We start from the raw sequence: 17706 nt of genomic DNA, 5'->3' as shown, positions 1-17706 counted from the left end.
GATAAGCTAATTCAACTAGGACTCGAATAATTTTAAATCCTTGTTGTCAGAGATCTGTCGCATTAATTTCCGCAAAAAATACAGAAATAATTCTCTCGAAATGACGGCACATACCAGAATTTTTGCAGCGAAACATGGACGTAAACGTCAGATAGCTCACAAACTAGTACTTGATCATTTACCTCTATCTCTCGTAATTTCCCCAATATCTGCATGTTATGTCGGTTGACCTAATGATGGAATAAATACATTTTTGACAATGGTATTGATGGAGATAGCTGTTTAGCCAAAACGTTTCACAGAACGATACTAATGAATGTTTTTCTTATATTAAGAAGCACTCAAGTACACAGCCAAAGTATCGATAAATTTTAAAATAGATTATTGTTGGTGGTTATCCCGGAAAGTTAGATATATGCCATCGCGGACTTTTTCAAAGAAATCTTATTGAATTTCTAATTTTATTTAATTTCAACTTTTATTTAATTTCTTATTTTATTTTTTCATATATGAATTTCTTCATATAAAAATGAATGTTACACTGAAACCTAATCCGATAAATTCTCTACACTATAGTGAAATTCCCACAAAATCCGACATCTACCCTGGGCGTTATGGAAAGAGAAACGTAGAAACAAACTATCAAACACACGCAGTTTCACATTTATTATATGAATGAGGATAGAACAATAATTTTATACAACCTACTCGAGGTCGTTCATGATTTTTTTTCTGGAGCATCGAATGAACTAAGCACTGAAATTTACCATGAAATTTGTAGTTATTTTGGAGATGGCGTCCTACTTTCGATAAAATTTTGAATAAAACTCCACCTTTAATTCCCAACCAATTTATTTTCAAAATAACTGTATGTTTATTCACAATAGCAATACAATATTTACATTCTATTATTAATTCATCTTGATTCAATCCATTTTATCGATAATCTCGTTTTCTCTTCATTCCGCGATTCCGCATATCATTTGAATATATGGCTAGGGGAGATATGGTTGGTTCAAAATCACGATGCCTGTGAGTTTTCTGGTGTCTGATCGCTCCACATAATTCGGATATTTCCATGTTCAGTATTTCCTTCTTCTTCTTTCCGCGGACAGTTATTTCCAATATTCTCTTAATATATAAAGCCTTAGTCAATTTGACATCAAGAATTTCTGATGTTCTTCTCAGATTCGCTGAATGACTGCCTCTATAGAACCTCAGATCTTTTAAACGATCCAGCACACTCTGATTATTTCGAATTAAATCGTGAATGATCACCTTCTTACGTAACTCTATTTTTCTCAATTTGTTTAATTTTTCTTGAGTCAAGAAGGCAATCCTTGTGGGCAGTATGAACTCCTCCCAAGAACTTTGTATTGGTATTTGAGCAGACTGAAAAAAAACCAAAACATAATATGATATTACATCAATTTCAATCTAGTTATTATAAATTATTAAAGGAACTCGAAATACTTTTCAATCTCAATAACATTTTGAGAAATACGAAAAAATTCAGAATTCTTGAAATGAAAAATATATATAAAATCAACTTACCATTTTGATTTTCGTATAACGCCAATTTTCAACTTTAAAAGTATAACTAAAATTTTAAGAATTAGGAACTTCACTCTTCGAAATTCAGGGAATGAATGAAAAATGTAGGTACTAACCGATTCGTTCTGCTACCTGACTTTGGTTATTTTCAATAAATATCCCCCCTTCTTGAGGGCTGAGGGCTGAAATTTTTGATCTTCACTTATAAACAAACTTAGGGGTTTTGGATCCTTATCATAGATACAATGTTTCATTCCTCGGGTGATGTGTATGCTAGTCCAGGGTTTGTTTTGTTTCGATTTTTTTAGTTTTTGCTATCCTTGTTCATATGTCATTCCTTTTCGTAACGCACAATATTTTCGTTCTTTTTCTGTACTCTGCAAGTTTATAGGCTATACGCCTCCTTTCCTATTCGAATAAATGATTATTATTATATGATTAATAAATAAGCAATTACAGTGTTCCCTTATATAGTTCATTTTCATACATGAAAGTTTTTTTCTTCGATGCATCGCTTTCCTCAAATGCATGATTTTTTTGCCATTTCAATGTGCGATCAGCCAAAACCTTCGCTCAGAGATTCATCATATCCAAAAATCTATAATCAAGCGAGCTTTATAACTTTTAGTTCATTTTAATTCAAAAACGGCCGATATATGTATATTTTAACATAGTTTTATATTGCTCTTTCAGTGCCCCGATGATGGTTTCGACAAAATCAAAACGTCGGCAGAATTTCACCTCAATTTATGGACTCATTTCATATTGAAGTTCATCAAACGAAATACGCGTATTATAGAGATGTACTTATGTATGGTAAATGTACCCCATTTCGTCACTTTCGGAAGTTTTTATGCCAAAATAAGGATTTCCATTAACGGATTTGAAAAAAGTGATGTTTTTCGAATGTAGAGCATATTTGTCATCATTTTCCGCCCATTCCCACCGTTTTAGACAGATTAACACTACTATCCGTTGTGGGTGTAGGTATAACCTAATAAGGCGATTCACTTATAGGTTTCCATATTTATTTCGAAATCACAATGTCTAAGCAAATAATAAACTACGTGTAATCGTTTGTCAGTTCAAAGACAGTTCATGAAGTGTTGCTTGCAAAATGATTTCGAATGAATTTTTCTTTAATCAATCGAAATACTACAGGTGACGTTATTGGAGTGAAAAAAATCCGGTTGAACATATTTTCGTCACTACCGTCGAGATTTGTGAGGAATAAATGTAGGTACTGTATATGATTCAATGTTTTGGGGGAAAAAAATGAGTTGAGAGATTGCAGAAGCAGTAGGTACTGTAGTGGATATTATATTTCCTTGATTCATATTCCTTCCCTTGAATTGAGTATGAAAGACACGAAACGTCTGTTGATTGGTCGCATGACTATCAATTATTTAAGCAAAATTATTATAACTTTTCTGAAATTTTTTACAGCAAATATTAAGGTTAGAAGCGATTTCGAGAACATTTTTTGCTCATTTCAATATGGTGTTCTTCGAATGAGGTGAGAGTTTCACGAAGACTTCGGAAATAACGGAACATTGTTTGAAATTTTTCCATTTATAGTTATTTTCGAATGTCACTCACGAATATTGAAAAAATAATCGTTGAAGGCGCTGAGGCTGACATTTTGATTGGCTTCTACTCGATCAATACAGACAAATCATTGAATGGCTTCCTGATTTCTTATTCGTTTTTAATGTTTCTTCTAAGGTGTGGAACATTCCAGAATCAGTGATGATTCAGTCGAGGTAGTTTGGAAGCTTATCAGCTGTGTCATCGAAAACCCCTTGCTACCTACAGAGAAATGCTTTATTATTCTTATGTTGCGATAATGATTTTCGGTATCATTTTTCTAACAAAAACGCCTTTATACTTTTCACTACGACTTATTCGAAACGAGTAATATTAAGTCCTTCAATAATTTAATCTTTTCAGAGAAATATTCAAATAAGATGTTGATATTTCATATATTTCCGATAACAGAATTCAGAAATTTTTCGAAAATAATAATTAGTTATGAAAAACTAGAAATCGATGTCGAAAATGAAGTTTTCAACGTTGATTTATCATTATCCCATTGGTCTCATCCAATTTTCCAGCAAAAATGAAAAAAATTGATTTCTATAAATATTTGTAATATTCCAAACAAATTATAATACGTACATTTGAAATCAATGGATGTATATATAATTCACTAAACTTCACATAAATAATGATAAGAGTATGAGAAGAGAAACGATATCCCACACAATCCGCTAGCCAGCAATGAATAAAGTAGATTGTCTTTTTAAATGTTCAACCTTTTTTGAATGCCCTAGTAGGAACAAACCCAGAGATTTATATCCATAATATTTCAAATTATGGGAAAAAATCTGATAAACTAATTCAACTAGGACTCGAATAATTTTTAATCCTTGTTTTCAGATCAGAGATCTGTCGCATTAATTTCCGCAAAAAATACAGAAATAATTCTCTCGAAATGACGGCACATACCAGAATTTTTGCAGCGAAACATGGACGTAAACGTCAGATAGCTCACAAACTAGTACTGATCATTTACCTCTATCTCTTGTAATTTCCCCAGTATCTGCATGTTATGTCGGTTGACCTAATGATGGAATAAATATATTTTTGACAATTGTATTGATGGAGATAGCTGTTTAGCCAAAACTTTTCACAGAACGATACTAATGAATGTTTTTCTTATATTAAGAAGCACTCAAGTACACAGCCAAAGTATCGATAAATTTTAAAATAGATTATTGTTGGTGGTTATCCCGGAAAGTTAGATATATGCCATCGCTGACTTTTTCAAAGAAATTTTATTTAATTTCAAATTTTATTTAATTTCAACTTTTATTTAATTTCTTATTTTATTTTTTCATATATGAATTTCTTCATATAAAAATGAATGTTACACTGAAACCTTATCCGATAAATTCTCTACACTATAGTGAAATTCCCACAAAATCCGACATCTACCCTGGGCGTTATGGAAAGAGAAACGTAGAAACAAACTATCAAACACACGCAATTTCACATTTATTATATGAATGAGGATAGAACAATAATTTTATACAACCTACTCGAGGTCGTTCATGATTTTTTTTCTGGAGCATCGAATGAACTAAGCACTGAAATTTACCATGAAATTTGTAGTTATTTTGGAGATGGCGTCCTACTTTCGATAAAATTTTGAATAAAACTCCACCTTTAATTCCCAACCAATTTATTTTCAAAATAACTGTATGTTTATTTACAATAGCAATACAATATTTACATTCGTTTATTAATTTATCTTGATTCAATCCATTTTATCGATAATCTCGTTTTCTCTTCATTCCGCGATTCCGCATATCATTTGAATATATGGCTAGGGGAGATATGGTTGGTTCAAAATCACGATGCCTGTGAGTTTTCTGGTGTCTGATCGCTCCACATAATTCGGATATTTCCATGTTCAGTATTTCCTTCTTCTTCTTTCCGCGGACAGTTATTTCCAATATTCTCTTAATATATAAAGCCTTAGTCAATTTGACATCAAGTATTTCTGATGTTCTTCTCAGATTCGATGAATGACTGCCTCTATAGAACCTCAGATCTTTTAAACGATCCAGCACACTCTGATTATTTCGAATTAAATCGTGAATGATCACCTTCTTACGTAACTCTATTTTTCTCAATTTGTTTAATTTTTCTTGAGTCAAGAAGGCAATCCTTGTGGGCAGTATGAACTCCTCCCAAGAACTTTGTATTGGTATTTGAGCAGACTGAAAAAAAACCAAAACATAATATGATATTACATCAATTTCAATCTAGTTATTATAAATTATTGAAGGAACTCGAAATACTTTTCAATCTCAATAACATTTTGAGAAATACGAAAAAATTCAGAATTCTTGAAATGAAAAATATATATAAAATCAACTTACCATTTTGATTTTCGTATAACGCCAATTTTCAACTTTAAAAGTATAACTAAAATTTTAAGAATTAGGAACTTCACTCTTCGAAATTCAGGGAATGAATGAAAAATGTAGGTACTAACCGATTCGTTCTGCTACCTGACTTTGGTAATTTTCAATAAATATCCCCCCTTGTTGAGGGCTGAGGGCTGAAATTTTTGATCTTCACTTATAAACAAACTTAGGGGTTTTGGATCCTTATCATAGATACAATGTTTCATTCCTCGGGTGATGTGTATGCTAGTCCAGGGTTTGTTTTGTTTCGATTATTTTAGTTTTTGCTATCCTTGTTCATATGTCATTCCTTTTCGTAACGCACAATATTTTCGTTCTTTTTCTGTACTCTGCAAGTTTATAGGCTATACGCCTCCTTTCCTATTCGAATAAATGATTATTATTATATGATTAATAAATAAGCAATTACAGTGTTCCCTTATATAGTTCATTTTCATACATGAAAGTTTTTTTCTTCGATGCATCGCTTTCCTCAAATGCATGATTTTTTTGCCATTTCAATGTGCGATCAGCCAAAACCTTCGCTCAGAGATTCATCATACCCAAAAATCTATAATCAAGCGAGCTTTGTAACTTTTAGTTCATTTTAATTCAAAAACGGCCGATATATGTATATTTTAACATAGTTTTATATTGCTCTTTCAGTGCCCCGATGATGGTTTCGATAAAATCAAAACGTCGGCAGAATTTCACCTCAATTTATGGACTCATATCATATTGAAGTTCATCAAACGAAATACGCGTATTATAGAGATGTACTTATGTATGGTAAATGTACCCCATTTCGTCACTTTCGGAAGTTTTTATGCCAAAATAAGGATTTCCATTAACGGATTTGAAAAAAGTGATGTTTTTCGAATGTAGAGCATATTTGTCATCATTTTCCGCCCATTCCCACCGTTTTAGACAGATTAACACTACTATCCGTTGTGGGTGTAGGTATAACCTAATAAGGCGATTCACTTATAGGTTTCCATATTTATTTCGAAATCACAATGTCTAAGCAAATAATAAACTACGTGTAATCGTTTGTCAGTTCAAAGACAGTTCATGAAGTGTTGCTTGCAAAATGATTTCGAATGAATTTTTCTTTAATCAATCGAAATACTACAGGTGACGTTATTGGAGTGAAAAAAATCCGGTTGAACATATTTTCGTCACTACCGCCGAGATTTGTGAGGAATAAATGTAGGTACTGTATATGATTCAATGTTTTGGGGGAAAAAAATGAGTTGAGAGATTGCAGAAGCAGTAGGTACTGTAGTGGATATTATATTTCCTTGATTCATATTCCTTCCCTTGAATTGAGTATGAAAGACACGAAACGTCTGTTGATTGGTCCCATGACTATCAATTATTTTAGCAAAATTATTATAAATTTTCTGAAATTTTTTACAGCAAATATTAAGGTTAGTAGCGATTTCGAGAACATTTTTTGCTCATTTCAATATGGTGTTCTTCGAATGAGGTGAGAGTTTCACGAAGACTTCAGAAATAACGGAACATTGTTTGAAATTTTTCCATTTATAGTTATTTTCGAATGTCACTCACGAATATTGAAAAAATAATCGTTGAAGGCGCTGAGGCTGACATTTTGATTGGCTTCTACTCGATCAATACAGACAAATCATTGAATGGCTTCCTGATTTCTTATTCGTTTTTAATGTTTCTTCTAAGGTGTGGAACATTCCAGAATCAGTGATGATTCAGTCTAGGTAGTTTGGAAGCTTATCAGCTGTGTCATCGAAAACCCCCTGCTACCTACAGAGAAATGCTTTATTATTCTTATGTTGCGATAATGCTTTTCGGTATCATTTTTCGAAGAAAAACGCCTTTATACTTTTCACTACGACTTATTCGAAACGAGTAATATTAAGTCCTTCAATAATTTAATCTTTTCAAGGAAATATCCAAATAAGATGTTGATATTTCATATATTTCCGATAACAGAATTCAGAAATTTTTCGAAAATAATAATTAGTTATGAAAAACTAGTAATCGATGTCGAAAATGAAGTTTTCAACGTTGATTTATCATTATCCCATTGGTCTCATCCAATTTTCTAGCAAAAATGAAAAAAATTGATTTCTATAAATATTTGTAATATTCCAAACAAATTATAATACGTACATTTGAAATCAATGGATGTATATATAATTCACTAAACTTCACATAAATAATGATAAGAGTATGAGAAGAGAAACGATATCCCACACAATCCGCTAGCCAGCAATGAATAAAGTAGATTGTCTTTTTAAATGTTCAACCTTTTTTGAATGCCCTAGTAGGAACAAACCCAGAGATTTATATCCATAATATTTCAAATTATGGGAAAAACTCTGATAAACTAATTCAACTAGGACTCGAATAATTTTAAATCCTTGTTTTCAGAGATCTGTCGCATTAATTTCCGCAAAAAATACAGAAATAATTCTCTCGAAATGATGGCACATACCAGAATTTTTGCAGCGAAACATGGACGTAAACGTCAGATAGCTCACAAACTAGTACTGATCATTTACCTCTATCTCTTGTAATTTCCCCAGTATCTGCATGTTATGTCGGTTGACCTAATGATGGAATAAATATATTTTTGACAATTGTATTGATGGAGATAGCTGTTTAGCCAAAACTTTTCACAGAACGATACTAATGAATGTTTTTCTTATATTAAGAAGCACTCAAGTACACAGCCAAAGTATCGATAAATTTTAAAATAGATTATTGTTGGTGGTTATCCCGGAAAGTTAGATATATGCCATCGCTGAGTTTTTCAAAGAAATTTTATTTAATTTCAAATTTTATTTAATTTCAACTTTTATTTAATTTCTTATTTTATTTTTTCATATATGAATTTCTCCATATAAAAATGAATGTTACACTGAAACCTAATCCGATAAATTCTCTACACTATAGTGAAATTCCCACAAAATCCGACATCTACCCTGGGCGTTATGGAAAGAGAAACGTAGAAACAAACTATCAAACACACGCAGTTTCACATTTATTATATGAATGAGGATAGAACAATAATTTTATACAACCTACTCGAGGTCGTTCATGATTTTTTTTCTGGAGCATCGAATGAACTAAGCACTGAAATTTACCATGAAATTTGTAGTTATTTTGGAGATGGCGTCCTACTTTCGATAAAATTTTGAATAAAAATTCCACCTTTAATTCCCAACCAATTTATTTTCAAAATAACTGTATGTTTATTTACAATAGCAATACAATATTTACATTCGTTTATTGATTTATCTTGATTCAATCCATTTTATCGATAATCTCGTTTTCTCTTCATTCCGCGATTCCGCATATCATTTGAATATATGGCTAGTGGAGATATGGTTGGTTCAAAATCACGATGCCTGTGAGTTTTCTGGTGTCTGATCGCTTCACCTAATTCGGATATTTCCATGTTCAGTATTTCCTTCTTCTTCTTTCCGCGGACAGTTATTTCCAATATTCTCTTAATATATAAAGCCTTAGTCAATTTGACATCAAGAATTTCTGATGTTCTTCTCAGATTCGCTGAATGACTGCCTCTATAGAACCTCAGATCTTTTAAACGATCCAGCACACTCTGATTATTTCGAATTAAATCGTGAATGATCACCTTCTTACGTAACTCTATTTTTCTCAATTTGTTTAATTTTTCTTGAGTCAAGAAGGCAATCCTTGTCGGCAGTATGAACTCCTCCCAAGAACTCTGTATTGGTATTTGAGCAGACTGAAAAAAAACCAAAACATAATATGATATTACATCAATTTTAATCTAGTTATTATAAATTATTAAAGGAACTCGAAATACTTTTCAATCTCAATAACATTTTGAGAAATACGAAAAAATTCAGAATTCTTGAAATGAAAAATATATATAAAATCAACTTACCATTTTGATTTTCGTATAACGCCAATTTTCAACTTTAAAAGTATAACTAAAATTTTAAGAATTAGGAACTTCACTCTTCGAAATTCAGGGAATGAATGAAAAATGTAGGTACTAACCGATTCGTTCTGCTACCTGACTTTGGTTATTTTCAATAAATATCCCCCCTTGTTGAGGGCTGAGGGCTGAAATTTTTGATCTTCACTTATAAACAAACTTAGGGGTTTTGGATCCTTATCATAGATACAATGTTTCATTCCTCGGGTGATGTGTATGCTAGTCCAGGGTTTGTTTTGTTTCGATTATTTTAGTTTTTGCTATCCTTGTTCATATGTCATTCCTTTTCGTAACGCACAATATTTTCGTTCTCTTTCTGTACTCTGCAAGTTTATAGGCTATACGCCTCCTTTCCTATTCGAATAAATGATTATTATTATCTGATTAATAAATAAGCAATTACAGTGTTCCCTTTTATAGTTCATTTTCATACATGAAAGTTTTTCTTCGATGCATCGCTTTCCTCAAATGCATGATTTTTTTGCCAATTCAATGTGCGATCAGCCAAAACCTTCGCTCAGAGATTCATCATACCCAAAAATCTATAATCAAGCGAGCTTTATAACTTTTAGTTCATTTTAATTCAAAAACGGCCGATATATGTATATTTTAACATAGTTTTATATTTCTCTTTCAGTGCCAGGATGATGGTTTCGATAAAATCAAAACGTCGGCAGAATTTCACCTCAATTTATGGACTCATATCATATTGAAGTTCATCAAACGAAATACGCGTATTATAGAGATGTACTTATGTATGGTAAATGTACCTCATTTCGTCACTTTCGGAAGTTTTTATGCCAAAATAAGGATTTCCATTAACGGATTTGAAAAAAGTGATGTTTTTCGAATGTAGAGCATATTTGTCATCATTTTCCGCCCATTCCCACCGTTTTAGACAGATTAACACTACTATCCGTTGTGGGTGTAGGTATAACCTAATAAGGCGATTCACTTATAGGTTTCCATATTTATTTCGAAATCACAATGTCTAAGCAAATAATAAACTACGTGTAATCGTTTGTCAGTTCAAAGACAGTTCATGAAGTGTTGCTTGCAAAATGATTTCGAATGAATTTTTCTTTAATCAATCGAAATACTACAGGTGACGTTATTGGAGTGAAAAAAATCCGGTTGAACATATTTTCGTCACTACCGTCGAGATTTGTGAGGAATAAATGTAGGTACTGTATATGATTCAATGTTTTGGGGGAAAAAAATGAGTTGAGAGATTGCAGAAGCAGTAGGTACTGTAGTGGATATTATATTTCCTTGATTCATATTCCTTCCCTTGAATTGAGTATGAAAGACACGAAACGTCTGTTGATTGGTCCCATGACTATCAATTATTTTAGCAAAATTATTATAAATTTTCTGAAATTTTTTACAGCAAATATTAAGGTTAGTAGCGATTTCGAGAACATTTTTTGCTCATTTCAATATGGTGTTCTTCGAATGAGGTGAGAGTTTCACGAAGACTTCGGAAATAACGGAACATTGTTTGAAATTTTTCCATTTATAGTTATTTTCGAATGTCACTCACGAATATTGAAAAAATAATCGTTGAAGGCGCTGAGGCTGACATTTTGATTGGCTTCTACTCGATCAATACAGACAAATCATTGAATGGCTTCCTGATTTCTTATTCGTTTTTAATGTTTCTTCTAAGGTGTGGAACATTCCAGAATCAGTGATGATTCAGTCTAGGTAGTTTGGAAGCTTATCAGCTGTGTCATCGAAAACCCCTTGCTACCTACAGAGAAATGCTTTATTATTCTTATGTTGCGATAATGCTTTTCGGTATCATTTTTCGAACAAAAACGCCTTTATACTTTTCACTACGACTTATTCGAAACGAGTAATATTAAGTCCTTCAATAATTTAATCTTTTCAAGGAAATATCCAAATAAGATGTTGATATTTCATATATTTCCGATAACAGAATTCAGAAATTTTTCGAAAATAATAATTAGTTATGAAAAACTAGAAATCGATGTCGAAAATGAAGTTTTCAACATTGATTTATCATTATCCCATTGGTCTCATCCAATTTTCCAGCAAAAATGAAAAAAATTGATTTCTATAAATATTTGTAATATTCCAAACAAATTATAATACGTACATTTGAAATCAATGGATGTATATATAATTCACTAAACTTCACATAAATAATGATAAGAGTATGAGAAGAGAAACGATATCCCACACAATCCGCTAGCCAGCAATGAATAAAGTAGATTGTCTTTTTAAATGTTCAACCTTTTTTGAAAGCCCTAGTAGGAACAAACCCAGAGATTTATATCCAAAATATTTCAAATTATGGGATAAATTTGATAAGCTAATTCAACTAGGACTCGAATAATTTTAAATCCTTGTTGTCAGAGATCTGTCGCATTAATTTCCGCAAAAAATACAGAAATAATTCTCTCGAAATGACGGCACATACCAGAATTTTTGCAGCGAAACATGGACGTAAACGTCAGATAGCTCACAAACTAGTACTTGATCATTTACCTCTATCTCTCGTAATTTCCCCAGTATCTGCCTGTTATGTCGGTTGACCTAATGATGGAATAAATACATTTTTGACAATGGTATTGATGGAGATAGCTGTTTAGCCAAAACGTTTCACAGAACGATACTAATGAATGTTTTTCTTATATGAAGAAGCACTCAAGTACACAGCCAAAGTATCGATAAATTTTAAAATAGATTATTGTTGGTGGTTATCCCGGAAAGTTAGATATATGCCATCGCGGACTTTTTCAAAGAAATCTTATTGAATTTCTAATTTTATTTAATTTCAACTTTTATTTAATTTCTTATTTTATTTTTTCATATATGAATTTCTTCATATAAAAATGAATGTTACACTGAAACCTAATCCGATAAATTCTCTACACTATAGTGAAATTCCCACAAAATCCGACATCTACCCTGGGCGTTATGGAAAGAGAAACGTAGAAACAAACTATCAAACACACGCAATTTCACATTTATTATATGAATGAGGATAGAACAATAATTTTATACAACCTACTCGAGGTCGTTCATGATTTTTTTTCTGGAGCATCGAATGAACTAAGCACTGAAATTTACCATGAAATTTGTAGTTATTTTGGAGATGGCGTCCTACTTTCGATAAAATTTTGAATAAAACTCCACCTTTAATTCCCAACCAATTTATTTTCAAAATAACTGTATGTTTATTTACAATAGCAATACAATATTTACATTCGTTTATTAATTTATCTTGATTCAATCCATTTTATCGATAATCTCGTTTACTCTTCATTCCGCGATTCCGCATATCATTTGAATATATGGCTAGGGGAGATATGGTTGGTTCAAAATCACGATGCCTGTGAGTTTTCTGGTGTCTGATCGCTCCACATAATTCGGATATTTCCATGTTCAGTATTTCCTTCTTCTTCTTTCCGCGGACAGTTATTTCCAATATTCTCTTAATATATAAAGCCTTAGTCAATTTGACATCAAGAATTTCTGATGTTCTTCTCAGATTCGATGAATGACTGCCTCTATAGAACCTCAGATCTTTTAAACGATCCAGCACACTCTGATTATTTCGAATTAAATCGTGAATGATCACCTTCTTACGTAACTCTATTTTTCTCAATTTGTTTAATTTTTCTTGAGTCAAGAAGGCAATCCTTGTGGGCAGTATGAACTCCTCCCAAGAACTTTGTATTGGTATTTGAGCAGACTGAAAAAAAACCAAAACATAATATGATATTACATCAATTTAAATCTAGTTATTATAAATTATTAAAGGAACTCGAAATACTTTTCAATCTCAATAACATTTTGAGAAATACGAAAAAATTCAGAATTCTTGAAATGAAAAATATATATAAAATCAACTTACCATTTTGATTTTCGTATAACGCCAATTTTCAACTTTAAAAGTATAACTAAAATTTTAAGAATTAGGAACTTCACTCTTCGAAATTCAGGGAATGAATGAAAAATGTAGGTACTAACCGATTCGTTCTGCTACCTGACTTTGGTAATTTTCAATAAATATCCCCCCTTGTTGAGGGCTGAGGGCTGAAATTTTTGATCTTCACTTATAAACAAACTTAGGGGTTTTGGATCCTTATCATAGATACAATGTTTCATTCCTCGGGTGATGTGTATGCTAGTCCAGGGTTTGTTTTGTTTCGATTATTTTAGTTTTTGCTATCCTTGTTCATATGTCATTCCTTTTCGTAACGCACAATATTTTCGTTCTTTTTCTGTACTCTGCAAGTTTATAGGCTATACGCCTCCTTTCCTATTCGAATAAATGATTATTATTATATGATTAATAAATAAGCAATTACAGTGTTCCCTTATATAGTTCATTTTCATACATGAAAGTTTTTTTCTTCGATGCATCGCTTTCCTCAAATGCATGATTTTTTTGCTATTTCAATGTACGATCAGCCAAAACCTTCGCTCAGAGATTCATCATACCCAAAAATCTATAATCAAGCGAGCTTTATAACTTTTAGTTCATTTTAATTCTAAAACGGCCGATATATGTATATTTTAACATAGTTTTATATTGCTCTTTCAGTGCCCCGATGATGGTTTCGACAAAATCAAAACGTCGGCAGAATTTCACCTCAATTTATGGACTCATATCATATTGAAGTTCATCAAACGAAATACGCGTATTATAGAGATGTACTTATGTATGGTAAATGTACCTCATTTCGTCACTTTCGGAAGTTTTTATGCCAAAATAAGGATTTCCATCAACGGATTTTAAAAAAGTGATGTTTTTCGAATGTAGAGCATATTTGTCATCATTTTCCGCCCATTCCCACCGTTTTAGACAGATTAACACTACTATCCGTTGTGGGTGTAGGTATAACCTAATAAGGCGATTCACTTATAGGTTTCCATATTTATTTCGAAATCACAATGTCTAAGCAAATAATAAACTACATGTAATCGTTTGTCAGTTCAAAGACAGTTCATGAAGTGTTGCTTGCAAAATGATTTCGAATGAATTTTTCTTTAATCAATCGAAATACTACAGGTGACGTTATTGGAGTGAAAAAAATCCGGTTGAACATATTTTCGTCACTACCGTCGAGATTTGTGAGGAATAAATGTAGGTACTGTATATGATTCAATGTTTTGGGGGAAAAAATGAGTTGAGAGATTGCAGAAGCAGTAGGTACTGTAGTGGATATTATATTTCCTTGATTCATATTCCTTCCCTTGAATTGAGTATAAAAGACACGAAACGTCTGTTGATTGGTCGCATGACTATCAATTATTTAAGCAAAATTATTATAACTTTTCTGAAATTTTTTACAGCAAATATTAAGGTTAGAAGCGATTTCGAGAACATTTTTTGCTCATTTCAATATGGTGTTCTTCGAATGAGGTGAGAGTTTCACGAAGACTTCGGAAATAACGGAACATTGTTTGAAATGGCTTCTACTCGATCAATACAGACAAATCATTGAATGGCTTCCTGATTTCTTATTCGTTTTTAATGTTTCTTCTGAGGTGTAGAACATTCCAGAATCAATGATGATTCAGTCTAGGTAGTTTGGAAGCTTATCAGCTGTGTCATCGAAAACCCCCTGCTACCTACAGAGAAATGCTTTATTATTCTTATGTTCCGATAATGCTTTTCGGTATCATTTTTCGAACAAAAACGCTTTTATACTTTTCACTACGACTTATTCGAAACGATTAATATTAAGTCCTTCGATAATTTAATCTTTTCAAGGAAATATCCGAATAAGATGTTGATATTTCATATATTTCCGATAACAGAATTCAGAAATTTTTCGAAAATAATAATTAGTTATGAAAAACTAGAAATCGATGTCGAAAATGAAGTTTTCAACGTTGATTTATCATTATCCCATTGGTCTCATCCAATTTTCCAGCAAAAATGAAAAAAATTGATTTCTATAAATATTTGTAATATTCCAAACAAATTATAATACGTACATTTGAAATCAATGGATGTATATATAATTCACTAAACTTCACATAAACAATGATAGAGTATGAGAAGAGAAACGATATCCCACACAATCCGCTAGCCAGCAATGAATAAAGTAGATTGTCTCTTTAAATGTTCAACCTTTTTTGAATGCCCTAGTAGGAACAAACACAGAGATTTATATCCGAAATATTTCAAATTATGGGATTAATTTTATAAGCTAATTCAACTAGGACTCGAATAATTTTAAATCCTTGTTGTCAGAGATCTGTCGCATTAATTTCCGCAAAAAATACAGAAATAATTCTCTCGAAATGACGGCACATACCAGAATTTTTGCAGCGAAACATGGACGTAAACGTCAGATAGCTCACAAACTAGTTCTTGATCATTTACCTCTATCTCTTGTAATTTCCCCAGTATCTGCATGTTATGTCGGTTGACCTAATGATGGAATAAATATATTTTTGACAATTGTATTGATGGAGATAGCTTTTTAGCCAAAACTTTTCACAGAAAGATACTAATGAATGTTTTTCTTATATTAAGAAGCACTCAAGTACACAGCCAAAGTATCGATAAATTTTAAAATAGATTATTGTTGGTGGTTATCCCGGAAAGTTAGATATATGCCATCGCGGACTTTTTCAAAGAAATTTTATTGAATTTCAAATTTTATTTAATTTCAACTTTTATTTAATTTCTTATTTTATTTTTTCATATATGAATTTCTCCATATAAAAATGAATGTTACACTGAAACCTAATCCGATAAATTCTCTACACTATAGTGAAATTCCCACAAAATCCGACATCTACCCTGGGCGTTATGGAAAGAGAAACGTAGAAACAAACTATCAAACACACGCAGTTTCACATTTATTATATGAATGAGGATAGAACAATAATTTTATACAACCTACTCGAGGTCGTTCATGATTTTTTTTCTGGAGCATCGAATGAACTAAGCACTGAAATTTACCATGAAATTTGTAGTTATTTTGGAGATGGCGTCCTACTTTCGATAAAATTTTGAATAAAAATTCCACCTTTAATTCCCAACCAATTTATTTTCGAAATTACTGTATGTTTATTTACAATAGCAATACAATATTTACATTCGTTTATTGATTTATCTTGATTCAATCCATTTTATCGATAATCTCGTTTTCTCTTCATTCCGCGATTCCGCATATCATTTGAATATATGGCTAGTGGAGATATGGTTGGTTCAAAATCACGATGCCTGTGAGTTTTCTGGTGTCTGATCGCTTCACCTAATTCGGATATTTCCATGTTCAGTATTTCCTTCTTCTTCTTTCCGCGGACAGTTATTTCCAATATTCTCTTAATATATAAAGCCTTAGTCAATTTGACATCAAGAATTTCTGATGTTCTTCTCAGATTCGCTGAATGACTGCCTCTATAGAACCTCAGATCTTTTAAACGATCCAGCACACTCTGATTATTTCGAATTAAATCGTGAATGATCACCTTCTTACGTAACTCTATTTTTCTCAATTTGTTTAATTTTTCTTGAGTCAAGAAGGCAATCCTTGTCGGCAGTATGAACTCCTCCCAAGAACTTTGTATTGGTATTTGAGCAGACTGAAAAAAAACCAAAACATAATATGATATTACATCAATTTTAATCTAGTTATTATAAATTATTAAAGGAACTCGAAATACTTTTCAATCTCAATAACATTTTGAGAAATACGAAAAAATTCAGAATTCTTGAAATGAAAAATATATATAAAATCAACTTACCATTTTGATTTTCGTATAACGCCAATTTTCAACTTTAAAAGTATAACTAAAATTTTAAGAATTAGGAACTTCACTCTTCGAAATTCAGGGAATGAATGAAAAATGTAGGTACTATCCGATTCGTTCTGCTACCTGACTTTGGTTATTTTCAATAAATATCCCCCCTTGTTGAGGGCTGAGGGCTGAAATTTTTGATCTTCACTTATAAACAAACTTAGGGGTTTTGGATCCTTATCATAGATACAATGTTTCATTCCTCGGGTGATGTGTATGCTAGTCCAGGGTTTGTTTTGTTTCGATTATTTTAGTTTTTGCTATCCTTGTTCATATGTCATTCCTTTTCGTAACGCACAATATTTTCGTTCTCTTTCTGTACTCTGCAAGTTTATAGGCTATACGCCTCCTTTCCTATTCGAATAAATGATTATTATTATCTGATTAATAAATAAGCAATTACAGTGTTCC

General features: G+C 31.9%; 1 protein-coding gene across 1 annotated transcript; it reads right to left on the bottom strand.

Moving 5' to 3' along the window:
• Positions 1-16623: 16623 nt before the first annotated feature.
• On the bottom strand, positions 16624-17343 carry LOC123318336. The gene is made up of 2 exons (XM_044904946.1): positions 17242-17343; positions 16624-17079 (listed from the first exon to the last, which is right to left on the bottom strand). Exons 1-2 carry the CDS (start codon positions 17242-17244, stop codon positions 16624-16626), a joined length of 459 nt encoding a protein of 152 aa, XP_044760881.1. The 5' UTR covers positions 17245-17343.
• Positions 17344-17706: the final 363 nt, after the last annotated feature.

This window comes from Coccinella septempunctata, chromosome 8 (assembly GCF_907165205.1).
Source record: "Coccinella septempunctata chromosome 8, icCocSept1.1, whole genome shotgun sequence".
NCBI classification, from domain to species: Eukaryota; Metazoa; Arthropoda; class Insecta; order Coleoptera; family Coccinellidae; genus Coccinella; species Coccinella septempunctata.
This window is presented reverse-complemented; position numbering and strand designations above follow the sequence as displayed.